Consider the following 16,453-nt stretch of genomic DNA (forward strand, 5'->3'; position numbering starts at 1 on the left):
AGTGTGAACCAGTGGCGAAGGGCAAAAAAATTTTGAAAAACGCAAAAATATTTTACAAAATGCGGCACCTAGCCTAATAAGTGTTCTACGTTGCCACCTCAAATCAGTGTGCCTCTATATCACTAGGCCACCGGATTAAAATTTATGGCAGTAGGATTCCCACCATCACGCCCTTCTAATGTACAGCGCAGAAACAGGGCTGCACATGCGCAGCCGACTGCAAAAGCTTTCGGAGCACGGAAGTCACGGAATTTATTTAAATTTCCTGGCGACCTTATCGCCACGCCAGGAATTTTTTTCCGTTGTGCCGCGTTTTTGTCGCCTTTTTAGGCTGCCTTAGCCGCAATCATATTTGCAGTTTTCGCAGTTGGCTTAGTTAGGGGGAAAAAAGCATATGTTATGAGCAGCCTCTGCATTAAACTGCATTGGAAATGACTTTTGCTGCTCTTGCAAAACAAAAAAAGAAAGACAAGTTGAATTCTAGTACTTAATGGAGCTTTCCTTTCTGAGTTACAATTATGCGCATGCATCTTTCATATATTATTTCTATTAATTACTACGCTATGACAGCGTTGTATCACATCCAAAAGCTGCGCAACATAACTCTGTTTCATATGGCAAGTTATTTGAGATAATGAAGCGTAAGCACGTCCACAGTTACGAGTTTGCTACTGCAGGGGCGGCGGGGAGGGGGGCAGACAACGAAACCTTCGACCCGGTCTTCCGACTGTAAGCCCGCTACACGACTTGAACGCGCGAACCCGTCGCAGAAACTAGAATTTAGAAGTGTTACCATGCGCAGTACTGATGCAGACAATCTTCTCTTACGATTATGCACCTCCTAAGAGAGTCGCCTGAAGTGTCATACATCTTGTTGATGAGCCCAAGGTTATCTATGGGTGTAGTTTTATAGCGATTTGGATAGGTTCCAAAGGGGCGATTTAGTATATATAGCCACAAACACATGTCTGTACAAGTATCCGTCCCATCACAAAAGAGTATCGAAAAAGAAGTAATAATAAAGAAGCTGGCCGTTACATGTAACAGCGGGCTTCGTGGCGCTGGAAGTACGCTTTACACTTCCTGACATTCCAGCGCTGTTGTTGTGTGTTTAATAAAGATGGAATTTAATGCTGTATGAAAGTTACTTGAGTGGTTTGGTGTCCCAGTGTATTGTTTGGTGTCACAGTCAGCTTGCAGGTTGTGATCGAGTCTGTGTTCATTGGTTAGCTTTGGCGCGTTACACAAAGACCCTACAGGAAAGTCAGATTGCAGTTTCACTGTTCGTTCAATTTTGTTAACGCTGGAGGATCCTTTAAATCTCCAGCTTCACGTTTTTCTTACTATAGAGTGGCCCTGCAATTCACTATTCGGAACTTCATCAGCGATCTAGTGTGAAACTTTCTTAAAGTTTTCTGAAACTTAGTTGCAGCTCTAGAAAGCGACTACGTTCAAGTCGCTCTATACGACTAGAAACAGAATATCAGATCCATGAACGTGTCGCGCTGAACGTGTCGATGAACGTGTAGCGCTGCTTGCGAACTGTGAGCGAAATTAATCTGCGATTAATGTTCCCGCAGCGTACCTGGGCTTCCAGTGTCCTGAGCCGACAACATACGAGCTACAGGACTTCGTGAACCCTCCGTACGCGCATCCGCGCGACTGCGCCAAGCACTTCGTGTGCGTGGCCACGTACTACGGCAAACGACTTCCTCGTCTCCTCTCCTGCGACGCCGGCACCGTCTTCAACCCTTCCACCAAAACTTGTGACGACCCCGTCAACGTGCCCGGCTGGTAGGTTGCCGTCTATCTGCTGAAGCAATGACCTTCCTGGCAATTACAACATCTCTACGTAAAGTCTATAGATGACGCAAATGCTTTTACGCCACGTTTATTCCCGATTTGTCTCATTCCAAGTCAAGCGATGCAGTGGCCAAAGGGAAAAAAGTGAATTCTTGGGGAAAAAGCTTTTTTTCTCTCGCTTTTTTTCCCTTCCTGAGCATAAAAAGCGGAAAAAGAAACAGAGTAAAAATTTACCCAATAAAATGAGGCGGTGTTGAGGTAAATCGTGTTAGGCTGGTATGCGTCACTTTTTCGGTATAGACGTGCATGTCAACTATCATTTCGCCTGTAATATTTATGATGTCAAGTGGTGTGCGATATCGTCAAAGTTCATAACTTTCCTGAGCAGCAAGTTTGACATTCATCGTTTGTCGTTAGACGAAAGATCCGACGTTTACGGATGAAAAACGACAGAAAGGTCAGTCCCGGTATTTAATCCTCTAGTTCACCGCAATTCAGCAAAATCTAGCTAGCTTCCAAAGCTGAGTCAGACGTTCTGTATACTATCTTCATGAACATTTGTGCCAGCCCGATGAACAAATTTATCCCATACTTTCAGGAATCACGAAGGTACGCGTTATTTACGAGACAGGCAAATGTGTGCAGCAGCAGTCTTCAATAGGTACGCCTTAGTTTCTTCTTCAGGTGCCAACTAAGCGCTTCATCCCATAGTTTCATTTTAGCTTTTACACCAGTGGCACAAAAATGGGACCATCGCATAGCTTGGAAAAATATCGCCAGTAGCTGTTCCATGTAACATACAAGGCAGGCACGTACCCAAGGGGGGAGGGCCGCCCCCCCCCCCATCAAAATTATGCGACATACCCTCCCTCCCCGCCCACGCCACCACTCCTCACACATATTCCTAAAGCGCCAACAAATCAATCACCTCACTAAAGGAGTAAAAAAGCACTTTAAGGTTTGACAGATGGGAATTCCAAAAGCACAAAGTATATCTGAACGAGTGAAAAAGCTGAGGTCAATATTGCACATGCCAACGTTTTGCGTCAACCAGGGGAAACACCTCCTTTCATGGACATCATCTACAGTTACTTTGAGATTGATGTGCTATATAATATTAGTTACTTCTAGATTGCTGTGCTATGCAATATTTTAGAATATTGTTTCCGACCTCTTGACAGCTTTATAAAGTAGCCTTTTCGTACTATCTTAATTTTTTTTTCCACGCCTTCAGAAATTTCAGAAACACTGCATTCCTATTCAAACCTCGCACATAACCCAAGTTTGGCACGTTATTCTGTTAAATAGCGTAATTGGCGTTCGCCCTGCCTTGGTTTGTCCAGAAGTGGTCTTTATGAAAAAAGAAAGAAAACATTTAACAGTATTTTATTGGGAAAACTGGTACATCTTCGCAGCTATACCCATATATATATATATATATATATATATATATATATATATATATATATATATATATATATATATATATATATATATATATATATATATATATATATATATATATATATATATATATATATTTATTTATTTATTGCACTTGAAGAACGTGTGAACTCGAAGAATTGTTCATTCAAGTGAGGGCGTTATACGAGAATTTACAAGACCTAGCTCATGATTCCAGACAGTTCGATTTCACAGCCTGAGTCCCCTCCCACCACCAAGAATATGGTGTCTCTCTTCTTTCGTGTAATTGTCGTATACTTCGCTATCACTGCATCACTGCTATCAAGCTGCATCCTCTCTCTGTCTATTTTTGTTCTTTTTCTGTGAGTTCGTGTATAAACACTCCTGCGCATGACTGCTGTTGATTCTGATTTCGAGTTAATCCGGCTTGGCCTCATTTCGGTTACTGAGTGAATTATACAGGGTGCCCCAACTATCAAGCACCAAGACTTAAAAGAAATAGCAGTTGCGTTACTCGAAGAAAACCTAGTGCATATTGTTTGCAGTGCAGGGGAGTAGCCACCAGTAATTCTCCCGTTCCTAAAATTTAATTCGACAATTGCAATTAATTATCTAATTCGAGAAGTACCGTCCTAATGGTCAACGTGTCAATGAGGCATCTGACATCTAACTGCTATGTTTTCAACGACGTACTAATTGCGTGCAATTTTTTCCGACTGCCGAACAAGCCTCACGAAATATGAAAAATGTCACGTGACTGCGCTCGGCCAACCGCATCATAAAGCAACGCCCTCAAATTAAGCTTTGCGACAGGCAAAGCAACTGCTTTGCCTGTCGGCGCCCTGTGTGTGTGCGTGTTTCTTCTTTGTCCTCCGTCATTTTAGCGCCTTCACTTCAGAAAAGCATTGTAATAGGCATATCATGTTTCAAAATCCCGGCTCTATGGGATGGAGCTATATGGCTGTCTTTGTATATGGAGCTATATGGCTGTATTTCGTGCCAGAAACTTGCTTCGAACCACAGCTAAATTGAAGTGACGGTTTTATTTTTCATGAGAGTGTATACCTGCTGCAAAAACAGGTTCGTCGCAAAAAAATAAAACTGAAATAAACAGACCGGGAAACGACCCACGTGTAGAGAAAAGGCAAAATCGATGCGTTCAAGTAACTGTACCACTTCTAAATGACCCGGATTGGCAATCGAGACGTCTGTACGAAAAAAAGAAAAGAAAAAAAAGAAACATCAGATTTCAGTTTGTCCTTATTATTTATGAATTCTAAGCGCCGTTGAACACCAGCTGCTGCCTAGAGGACGTTTTCGAATAGGTCTCCTTCCGCAGCTACGCAGTACTGAGCCCGCGTTATCACATCTGTGCCTTTCTTGATGACCGACGCTGGAATTCTGCGGCAGACATCCGTTATCCTTGCCTTGAGCTCATCTGACGTCCGTCTCGATCATGTAAACACGACCTTTCACATAATCCCAAAGAGAGAAACCGAGTGGAGAGCAGTCAGATGACCTAGCCGGCCAATTTACAGGCCCGTGCCTTCCAATCTATTGCGCATGACAAGTCGCATCCAGCCAGTTTCGGGCTCGGCTGCTGGTGTCTGCTGGCTGATACCATACCATCTTGCCGACACCACAGAAGTGGAAGACGTGACATCGGGACTTCGCTGAGAAACTCATCCACCACTTCAAGGATTTCTTTCGTCCACGTAACGCTGTCCAGTCAGTGTGTGGTCAAAGATGAGACCACCGGCATAAATTCCGAATCACACATTGAACGAACACTGGTACTGGTGCCGATTGCGCTTTACCCCGTGTGCATTGTCGTCACTCCAAAAGTGTGCGTTATACAAACTTATCTGGGCGTTTCTATGAAAATTTGCTTCATCTGTGCACATGCTGTTGCTCAAAAAGTTCAGTGACTCATCGGCTTTTGTGAAAACCCGATTCGAGAAATCTAGACGATTCTAGAGGTCCCTATCTTCCAAGCATTGGTGCGGGTTAAGGCGTGAAGGCCCCTCAGCCTTCGCTCAGGGGGTCCGCGAGCCGCGACCAGCACGACAAAGGACCAAAGGCGCAAGGAACAAAAACCGCTTTAATTTACGATAGAATGCAACACTCAAAATTACCGCAGCCTCGCGGCCAATAGCAGAAAACAACAAGACAAGGAAGCAGGCAGCAAAGAAGCAAAGCCGCAAAAAGTAGCAAAAGCAAAGAGGCAAGCAGCAAAACAGCGAGGCAACAAAATATACAAGCGAAAGGGAGCGACGAAAGAACGGCCGCTACCAACCATCAACCAACACAATCTTTCGGGCGATAACCGAATGCTTAAAGCGCAGAAAGCAAGCAAGCACCGAACCAGGCGCGCAGACAGTCCCAAAAGCGAACAACAAGAACAACAACACTCTTTCATGCAGACACAATGCAAAGACGCTTTTCCCCCTGCTCTGCAGCACGCTCGGTAAAAGAAACCTACACGGGCCACGCCCCACCAGCGCCTCCCCAAGCCCGCGCCCCGCAAAAAGCCCCGAGTGCCGTCTCCGCTGCCTTCTTATCGGGCAGCCGCCTTCCCGGCAGTCCCCGCGCGAGTTCTTACGCTACCGCGATCGACGCGCATGCTCCATGCGACGAGTGCCGTTGTGGCGCGCGATTCAAAGGCTTCCCCCGTGCGCGCTGCAGAGAGGGCCAAGGGCCCGACAGGTGGTACGGGTGAAGTGCCGTCGTTTAGAATCTTCCAAATTGACGACTTGGAAATTGGTACCTGAGCAGCAACGTCCCGCAGGCTAGCACAAGGGTTTGAGACAATAAATGCTAGAACATCCGTGCGTAGGTTAGAACTCAAAGATGGAGTCCTCCCCCGCTGTTTCTGGAAACTGCCGGTTTGTCTCAGGTTTTCATATCTGATGATAGTCGATGCGTTTGGTCTACCTCCACACTTCCATGACTGATATGTATTTGCGGCCTTCCTCTTGTTGTCATTTGCAGCTCCCAAGGCAAGGATCATTTTTAGCTTCTGCTCATCAGAGAAAGACATGGCGACTAGGACTAAACAAGACGCACATTTAAACATTTGCACTGACGTTGTCAATTCGCTTTTGTGGTGATAGGTTTCTTGGCAAAAAAAAAAAGAAGAACCATCCATGCACTTTATCTGCGCTAAGACAACAGCTATCACATATTGTTTCCAGCTAACACCAAACGCGGCGTGTTACTTGGGCAGAAGCGCGGCAGATAAGGCACTAGCTCGATCACGATGTTTTACAGCGAAGCTGTACATGGCTAGCCGATTCGTCCATCCGTCCGTCCATTGCCCATACACCGAAAACTCTTCCGGTGCAACCCGATGCGAATGCCCGATAGAAAAAAAAAAAACGCGAAAGAGAGGCGCGCGATTGGCTGCGCCAGTAGTGACGTCACTGCTCTCCGTCGCAGCCTAGCGGGCGTGCAACATTCTCTCCGGCTCCGAAAAGGGTAGGCTACGCGTCATACGTCATACGTATTCTTGAGGAACAGGCAGCTTTAGATCAGCAATTCCGCGAGCAGAACCGGAAACGAGCTCGTCTACGCCGTACCGATGCTGCAGCCCAGGCACAAGAACAGGCTCGTGCATCCGAGCGTAAGCAGCAACTGCGTACCGAGGATCCGGCAGTCTACCAAGCCGTCGTTTAACGAACCGTCGGGATTAACCCAGTGAGAAACACCGGGGCCGCACGTTTCAGCTTCGCTGGTTAACCATCTGTACGGAGTGCTTGGGTGGTGATCTTCTTTTATTTCCTTCATTTCGTTTTCGCTGGCGCTGCTTTATGATGGGTGGGAGCGCAATCACGTGGTATTCGCCATTTTTCGCAGGATTTATTTATCAGTCGGAAAAAATTAGTACACAATTAGTACGTCGCTGAATATACCGCAGTTAGGTGTCCCTTCGCTATGCTTACAAATGTCTCATTGACACTTTGATAATTATGACAGTACGTCTCGAGTTAGATAATTAATTACAATTATCTTATTAAATATCAGTACCCAAAACATTACTGGCAGCTACTCCACTATACTGGAAACAATATGCACTAGGTTTTCTTCAAGTAACGCATTGCCTTACGTTTTTAATCTTGGTGTATAATGGTTAATAGAGACACCCTGTATATATTTATGACCTCTGCATGCAAGTAACGATGTTTCCATTCCTAATAAATGTTGTAAATTATTAGAAGTGTTTTTTAATGAGTCGTTAGCTTTGCTTACTGGAAAGAGAAGCGGTACTGAGACACAGATCATTGACGTGCATTTCACACGCTGTTGATAAAATACTCTGCCGAAGGGTTCACTAAAGTCTATAGGTTTTTTTTTTCAGGATCAAAAAATCACGCAAAGCATTTTGAAGCGACGTGAACGTACAGCAACATATTCATTCTCTAGACATAAGCTATTCATACCTTTAAAAATAATTGTTGATTGGCTACCTCCTTCACTTTAAAAATATAATAAACTTTGTCCTGTGTACATATTTAATATATTGTATATGTGCATGGCGTTTTGTGGAAATTTAGAACATTGTTGAAGTGAGAAAATACGGATGAGACAGCCGCCGCTGGTACTTCTAATGCGCTTGTTCTCCTATTGTCAGGATTTGCAGAAATAAAGCAAAGTATGAATTAAAATGCAGGCACGTCAGCGCCAACAATGATGCAGTAAGCTGTCAGCCACAATAACATTTTAAGTGAAAAGGTCGAGGCAAGTCAAAAGAAACCTCAATTGATGTGGGTGACAAAACTCTGGCAATGACACGTTAGGGTTAGAGGGGCTCAGCCCCCCTCCCCACCTCGGAAAACTCCGGAGGGGGCGCTGGCCCCGGAGCCCCCCTAGTCGGCGCCTTTGGGTATACCTCACGACTTTTGTTTCTTCTAAAGAAAGAGGCAACAGAGGAGTTCTCCCAGTGCCCAAAAGATTGGAGACTCCATCAACGTTAGCAAACTACGCCCTTAAAGCGGTAAATAGATTATATTACCTCTGCAGGGGATTCAGGCAGTATAATTCACAGCAGTCACTGCTCTGTCCTAAATAGGACATTAGAATAGCTTTGATTCAGCCACTTACCTGTTTTTGTGAACATCTTCAAATTAGGGCATGGCCCCTTACTGCTTGTTTTGGAACACTATTACAGAAGCACTTAGTACAGCTAGTTAAAGAGTAAAATGACAGTGGCGACAATAGAATGCACTGGGCGACTTGGACGCTCGAAGGAATCTTATGAGCTGTGTGGCGCATCAGACTGACCTCCACTACAGCCATCACTCTCACTGATCAACTTCAGAGGTACTTATCTGAAACGGTCATCCACAAAAGAGACCGCACTTCGTGCAAGCAGTTTTACTGCGGAAAGCAACTGTTTTCTGCACAAACAGAAATGAAACTCATTTCTATACCCATCACGTTTACTTTGGGATTACGTATGTACCAACACTGCAGTGCCGCGTGTTCTGATTTTCTCCCTCCAACTTGCAAATCGGTCAACGGTAAGGATAAGCGAAATATAACCAATACTCAAGCCACATAATGACATCACAGTTATTCTTACCGAATGGTGACAAGGGGCCTAATACAAAACAGCTTATAAAACATAACGGGGTCCTCATGTCTAAGCGATAACCTCTGTTGTTTTTCTCGGTTTTTTTTTTTTTTTCAGTGAGAACTACTACGGTGCACAGGAGGACCCTTTCAACAAGCGCCAAACGCTTCGGCGCCAGGGACGATGAAAGCGAACCATTTGGCTAGATCATTTTGACAGCATTTTTTTTTACTCATTAAACTGTACACAGCGTTTTCCCTTCAGTCGCGCCCTTTTTCTGCATGTCCATGGATGCACTGCGAGGAGCTGGAAAGTTGGAATAAAATGGGAATTTCGTGAAATAAAGCTGTCGTCGTTTCATTAGTGAGCGTATAAATTTTCAAGCCCACATTGATGTCGGCCAACACTTTCTAAATGAATAGTTCCCAGTGAAGTTCGAACTAAACTCTTACCGGAAATTCCTGCTGCGGGCGCCGGCACCGCGTACTCTTCGTACGGGTTGTAAGCAGCCGACAAGGCAAATCACAAGATCGATGTGGTCACTAGATCAAGAAGCGTCCTAAAACTTTTTATCACTTCTAATTTCTAACACTTCTCTTCCTCTTTCCGCTGACTGACTTGCCTCTCAGCTGCCGCTCTGCCTCGGAAGGTCCGGTGGACATTTTCCATTCGACCGACCTCGGCGGAAGAGAAGCCTAGCGTTTCGGTCATGGAAGGTATGATCGCGAGAGCGAACTCAAAGGAGATCACTTCAAGACAGCGCAAGTTTGAACATTTATTTAATACAGGTCATGTATACAGTTACAAGCATTTGTACGGTGTCATCAAACTACAGCGAGCGAGTATCTTACGTTGCTAATTTTTGTCGCCATTCGACTCAAATGAGTGCTTCTCGGCGTAGTAGTATATGACCAGACATGAAACACCGCTCCGCTTTTCGGTTTAACGGTCGCAAAGAAGCAACGCAAGGTACGTGTTCGCCGTAGGGGAATTAAAGGTATCGCAGATGAGCGATACCGTTTTTTTTTTTAAATTCCGAGTGATTCCCAAAGGGCCGCCAGATGACAACAAAAGTGTGTACGTACCTTGCGCTGTCCTGGAGAAGTTATTCACTAGATAAATTTTCCAGTAAGTCTACAAGTTTCTTCCGACCTCGTTCGCGCAGCCGCACCGTGCGTGAGCGAAACGACCAGACCTTCAGCCCACTAAAATTGGTCCAATAGAAATTTCCCACTGTATGGATCTTGCTAGGCGGAGCGAAGGTTTAATGACAACCAAGGAGGTGACAATGTAGCCGTCAACCTCCGGCTCAGCGGAAGAAACGGTGATTTCTCAAAATTAGTGGAAATCGTGATCAAGGATACGCAACACTTCGCGGTTCCATATCCAAACCGTGATGCTACTTTCATTACCATAGCAATTATATGTACACTTCCAGCTGAATTTACACCGTCGCCGTCGCCGTAATGTTCTGTACAAAGTGCAAGTGCGATAACATCGCGTCGGCGTGCCGTATGCTATAGGTGCAAGCATACGGTGCTTTCGAGGATAAGCCGAGAACGATAGTGGCTTGATGTGGCGGTGCCTTCTCGCGCTCGCAAGGGAGGAAAGCGGGAAGGGTGCGCACCGTTAATCACGTGCACAAGACGGGGAGGGGGAGGGTGCGGGGAGATGTTCGCGCGATAGGAGGGAGGGGAGAAGGCTACTGCACATCCTCTGTTCTACTCCAGCTACAGTGGCTGAACGTAGAGTAACTGTATATGCTACCAAAGGTAGCAGAGTTGCGCGTAGGTCCGCCATCTTGCCTGGGAAGCAACCAAATCTATGGGGCGAAGCGGCACTCCGTTTTTGCAGGCGACATGCCTACCGTATCGTCGATGAACCGTGGGCGCTTTTACATCACTTGTGGACCGCTTTTCCGCCTAATCGCAAACAAAGCGCATCGAAACAACTGACTGGATAAGGTCAAGAAAAAGGCGCTGCTCTTTTTCAGCGCGCGGCGTAAGATGCAGCGCAAATATTATCAGTTGTTTTTTGGACTTGCATCTCCTGTGCACCTTCACGGAACTTTTGACCTAATAACGTATGGGCACTGGCGTACCTAGAATAGATTGTGTATTTTATATACGCCGATCACATGCAACATTCATGAACCTCGACGGTAACAATTATATATATAGATCGCACCGAACAGTCTTAGGGAATATATGTTGATGTTATTTTATGAATTCTGAAAATTCTACAAAAGAGTTCCGTGTGAGAAAGCTACATAACAAGGTAGTATAAGGTTCGAAATAATAAAGTGTGTTAAAAACTGGATAAACATTAGCAACTGAGGTAAACAATCAGATGCTTCAATATTTTCCATTCATTTGAATATTGCTTGGCACTGAGATTTTGTTTCAACAGAGATAAATGCGCTACTAAGAGTAGTGCAGTGCTCTTTTAGCATGTAAACAGCAACAAAAAGCACCGAGCCGCAACTACCTCTCCTTTGGCAATAAAACCACCATGCAAATTTCAGAGAAAAAAAAACAGTAGATGTGCGTGCGAATATTTTGATATAGTGAGCTTTATCAATTGGTGCCTATTTACCAAGAGAACGGTTCTAAATATAATGAGGCCCATACCTGCTTATATGCCAAAGCTCTCAACAAGTAGGCAGTCTAAAATATTACTGGTGAATCAATGACCAATCTACTATTTCGACCCTGGTAACCCATTAGATTTGCTGTAGGAACGTACCCACCTATTAGCAGGCACTGAATATCAGCCACACATGCAAGTGCCATTTCATTATATGCATTTTCACTGCAGGGTTTCCAACAGTAATTTTCTGTGGGAGTGTAGTGAAAGTTTTGCTCTCACAGGATTGACATAGCTACATTATAGGTAGTGCAAAGTAGTTAGGCCCTTACCGTATGCTAAATGACGACATTCATTCCTCTTGCCTCCTGCGTCACATAAGCAGTAGTAGATGAAATATCTTTACTTAGTAGCAACCTCTATTATGTTCAGAAACAACAACCCAACCAGTGCATTATCATGAAAGTGTGAGCTGGCTTTCTTATGACAGTTCTGTGAATGCAGTATGGTGCATTCCATGCGCAAAACTGGTAATTCTAACTAAAACTTTTGTATAACTATGTGCTTTCATTATTTTTAAAAAATATCCTGACTTGCAGTAGCTTTTTATATTCCACCTGTGAATTGTGTGTTTGTTCAGGTGTCTTTACCTGAAGACCCTTCAATAGTTTTACAAAGGAAGAACAACAATTATTGCAGTAATCCAGTGCATTAACTCATAACACAAACATGACCATATGCCATGCCTTTCTTTATAATGTGCGTCTTACCGCTCCCTTCTCGTTCCAGTGAACTTGCCAGTATCTAGCATCAACAAGTTCATAGACCAAACCGTCATGACATTAGCCAGGCAACGGGCGCGGGCAAGCGTCTGTCTCAATGCGCGTTTTCTGCTACTCACCGAACATCGCAGTACTGGCGCCGTAGCAGAAATCTTCCTTGCGTCTGTGCTTGCTGCATACCCGAGGTGTAGCCGATGGCTGTCTTCCAGTTTTAAGTTTCGTGAGCCAAGCTTCACGCAGCTCCTTGTCCTGCGGCTACGTGTGAATAAGGCTCATACCGGGCTCCATTGCGTAGGTCCGGCACTGCGGCACCGAGCAGTAGCCTACCATGCTGCACGCCACCAAAGGAAGCCATTACCTATTATAGTACTTTCAAATGTTGTCAAGCAGACACCCAAGGTGGGAAAGCCTCACCATTTAATCAGAACCGCAGCGCAGCTGGGACTTGAAACTTTCGTTTTCAGCTTGCTTCAGCGCTTCCGGAGCAGCCGACGATGCTGCTGTGTCTACGTGATCCCTCATGCCACGTCAGGCCGACGGTGGCACCAGTTTTTCCAGTGGTGGAGCTCAACCCCAATAACATGCTTTGTCAGGATTTTTTGGCCGTTCCTGCGCATGTGGACTTTGGTAACATTTTGTTCCTGGAAACCTTCCAGCAGTTCTTCAACGCTCAAGCCAATAATGTCTTCCTCTGACATCACACCCCTGCTTGTATTTGGTGTTCTGTGTTGTGAAATTGTCACTGTCGCGTTACCAATACTGGTAAGTACTGAGAGCTTTTGAGCTTGATCTTTGTCATTCAGTTCTAGGTGGAGGTCCCCGCGAGACATTTTTGAGGCTTTGTATGTAGGTCCAATTTTTTTTCTTTTACACACTTGGCCACTAGGAATGGGGAGCGCTTTCTTACTGGTACGCTGTTTTCGCTGTGCAGTACATAGAACTTGGGAAATGATGGAGCGTTGCTTGGAAAAGAGAACTGGAATGTTGCTTCGGTGCGGCATCTTTTCAGACGCCGATCATAGACAACAGCGGCTTGCGCTGCCACGAGAAAAATGTGTATGTTCGGCAACAGCGCCGACCGCCCACCACGGAGCCCAACGCAGCGACGCGGCAGAGCTTGTGTACAAGTCTGCACGATGCCAGTCGTACGCCATCACTATAACCAAATATGGTGTACCCAAGGTAGGATAGTCACACAAGGTTAACCCTTGCCGCCAAGGAGAAAGGAAGTAAATGGAAGAGAGAAGACAGGAAAGGTCAAAAATTGAGAGAGAAAGACGAAGATTTGAGGAGAGAGAGACAGGAAAAGGCGACTGCCGATTTCCCCCAGGTGGTTCAGTCTGGAGGGGCCGTCTATGTGAAGCAGAGGCTAAAGAGGTGTGTTGCCTCCACAAGGGAGCTATAAAGGTCCAAACACCCAGCATCGGCTCAACCCACAGGATCCCCCTTTCCCCAGACATGTCTAAGCTGCGCACGGCTACATGCGGGAGGGTCCAACCCTCGTGTGCTCGGGTACGTGGTATCGCAACACACCAAATGTCTGCTGATGCAGACGCCCCTGCAGGGGTCCCAAGTTCCATGAAATCAGTCAGCAGTATTCCCTTACGATCCAAAAAGCCCTGGCCATGACTTTGCCAGCACAGGGAGTTTGTCGAACGTCTTTCAGACTGGAGACTTTGGGTGACGCCACCGTTGGGATTTTTGTTTCGTTTCGGAAGTGATATGAAACACCCTCGTTTCGTCTCCCGTAACAATGGAGTCCGACAATACTTCCTTATCTTCTCGACACTTTTGTAGAAACTGGCGAGCACAGTCAAGGCGTTTCTCCGTGTGGTTTGATGTCAATAGCCGCAGTGCCCATCGAGCACAACACTTGTGATACACCAATTTTTCAGTCAAAGCTCTTTTCACTGTACCATAAGAACTCCCAGGAATGTGAGCAACAAGTTCTTGGATGGTGATCCTCCTGTTTTGAAGCACTTCGCATTGGACCATCTCGATAACCGCCCCCAAAACTGACGGTCTCCCACTCTGTTCTTCATCGTGGACTATCTTCCGACCGGCACTAAACTCCCCGCACCACTTTTGGACGTGTTGAACGGACATACACTTGTCGCCATACACCTCCGTCAACTGATGATGAATATCCACGGGTGGAGTCCCTTTGGCGTGCAAAAAGCAAATTACGGAACGAATCTCCCACTTGGCGGGATCAACAATGGGAACCTCCATATCGGACGACTGCTGAGCCAAGAATGAGCGGCACAGCGATGCGCAGCCGGGGGAATCGAAAGTGGGAGAACATCCGCGCACAGCAGTGTTGTCCGATTTTGCCTCGCACCTTCCCATGTGGCTGGAGCTCCTTGGGAACCTTATTTCTGGATCAACCCTCGTATGTAGTATCGTAGACGAAAATATGGTTGATTTCGTGTATCAAACAGGACTTTAATTCTCAGCGCCTAGCGTTACGTCCGACACCTCAAAAAGCGTTACAGCAAGTTGGACCTCCTGTGGTTCTGTAGTAAATCAGATTACGTATAGTCAGGCTTCATTACGCACAATTCCAGCAGAGAAAAGTTTGTTTACGAGGCAAGCCTTCATTTAGTATACAGTGCTAGAAAGGACTATGACCTAGCCTGAACTGCCAAAAATGCACATGCGCCACAGAAACAAAAGCATGTGTGCACCGCATGCACACATAAATAAGAATGCATAAAGATCCCTTTTGCATATTTTATCTTTAGGCAAAATAAATCGGCACTGCCAAGGTCGAGCATCATACTTATATTTGGTTCTTACATGACATTGTTATGAACAAAACAAGGAAACGTCTTTTATATTAACGACTCTTGTGCATGCGCTTAAATTTTTGGCCTTTACAATCCATCTGCATTCCCTATATATTAGCTTGGTGTGAAGATATTTTTGTTATTGATATGTACAATTCAAGAAAAAGTCTGAGTTCGTGAGATCTGTGGTCCGAAAATACCTTCCTGGGTTTGATTGACAAAGCAAGTGCGAGTGAAACCGGCTGAGTAAAATTCTGCCGAGTTTGAGTTCGAATCATTCCCGCTGATTATAGTTCTGGTGAGCGAGTCTAAGTGAGCCCGGCTGAGTAGAATTTCGGTGACTGTGAGTCCGAGTGAGCTCTAAAGAAAAAATATAATTTGTGAGCGAGTCTGAGTGAGCTCCGTTTATTCTCCCGGCCTATGGTCAAGCGCCTAAAAGCAAAGCAGTGTGCCATGCTTTACAATAGCAATGGCACTAGACAATGAGTGTTGTAAACTAAGTTCACAGGTCGACCAAATAGCTTACTTGAAATTCTAGGAACCTGAAGGTTAGAGGAGGATGGTAGCCTTTTCAGCGCGAAGGTGAGGCGAGGACTGTACTTGCGTCAAGAGGGTGAGGGACGAAAAGAAAAAAAATGAGTGCATTTGCCCACCTTCGAGCAGCAGGGCTATTCAAAGCTGAGGAGAACTATGCGGGCGGCAACCAGTCATAGCAGAGCGATCAGACAGGTAACTCTGTGCGGCCACGAACGCTCCACGCACCCACAGTGCCACGAAAATCAGGGAGGAAACTCACAAACCATTGTTCACTGTTTGAAAGTGGCCATTTATGGCACACTTCTACAGCTCCAGCGCACACATCTCGTTCCTGCATTGGAGGAATAGAGAGGAGGCACTCTTTAGGGGAGGTAGATACTCCCTAGTCTTATCGAAGAATTCTAGTACAGTATGTACACATGTTTGGTGCAAATTGCCTTGGTCCACACAACTGCCAACCTTGGCTGTTCGTGGCATGTCAACTGCTGAACTCAACTGCTATCTTGGTTTCTCTATTTCCCTATATATAGTTTCTCCATCCTCCATACTGCGAAGACACTCCAGTTCGGGGCATGAAAGCAACCTGCCTTGCCCCCCCCCCCCTCGCAAAGGGGTTTTATACTGAGACGACAGATGAAACAGCAGTCCATTTTGCTCAACTGCCACTGGGCAGCAACATTTGTATATGGAAAGCCGTATACAATTATGACATCTGTTTCAGTTTTTCTTCATTAAAGAGCTCACATTATGCACTTCTTGTGTCACAACTTGAAACTGCAATGTAAATGTGCTTTGCTAAACCACAGTAAAAATACATGGCCACCAATTGAGCTAAGGTGTAAAAAAATTTGTTTAATAATGAATTTTGTTATGTATATTTGCACATGCTATGCTTGCTAAGCATGCTACCAATGTTTACCATAAAGTTATCAGAGCAGCGCGACCAACTCGGCACAATG

The 16,453-nt window shown here is 45.4% G+C and overlaps 2 protein-coding genes across 2 annotated transcripts in view; one reads left to right on the forward strand and one right to left on the reverse strand.

The window, feature by feature from the left end:
- LOC135905751 (protein obstructor-E-like) overlaps positions 1-9,145 on the forward strand; it is a 30,511-nt gene extending 21,366 nt beyond the window's left edge. The window contains exons 4-5 of the mRNA XM_065436777.2: positions 1,581-1,794; positions 8,918-9,145. Of these exons, the coding sequence (XP_065292849.1) occupies positions 1,581-1,794; positions 8,918-8,987 (284 nt within the window). The 3' untranslated portion in view covers positions 8,988-9,145. The remainder of the gene's footprint in view (positions 1-1,580; positions 1,795-8,917) is intronic.
- The window catches only part of LOC135905749 (uncharacterized), a 268,697-nt gene that overhangs the window by 126,731 nt on the left and 125,513 nt on the right, over positions 1-16,453 (reverse strand). The gene's annotated exons all lie outside the window — the stretch shown is intronic.

This window comes from Dermacentor albipictus, chromosome 1 (genome assembly GCF_038994185.2).
Source record: "Dermacentor albipictus isolate Rhodes 1998 colony chromosome 1, USDA_Dalb.pri_finalv2, whole genome shotgun sequence".
Taxonomy (NCBI): domain Eukaryota; kingdom Metazoa; phylum Arthropoda; class Arachnida; order Ixodida; family Ixodidae; genus Dermacentor; species Dermacentor albipictus.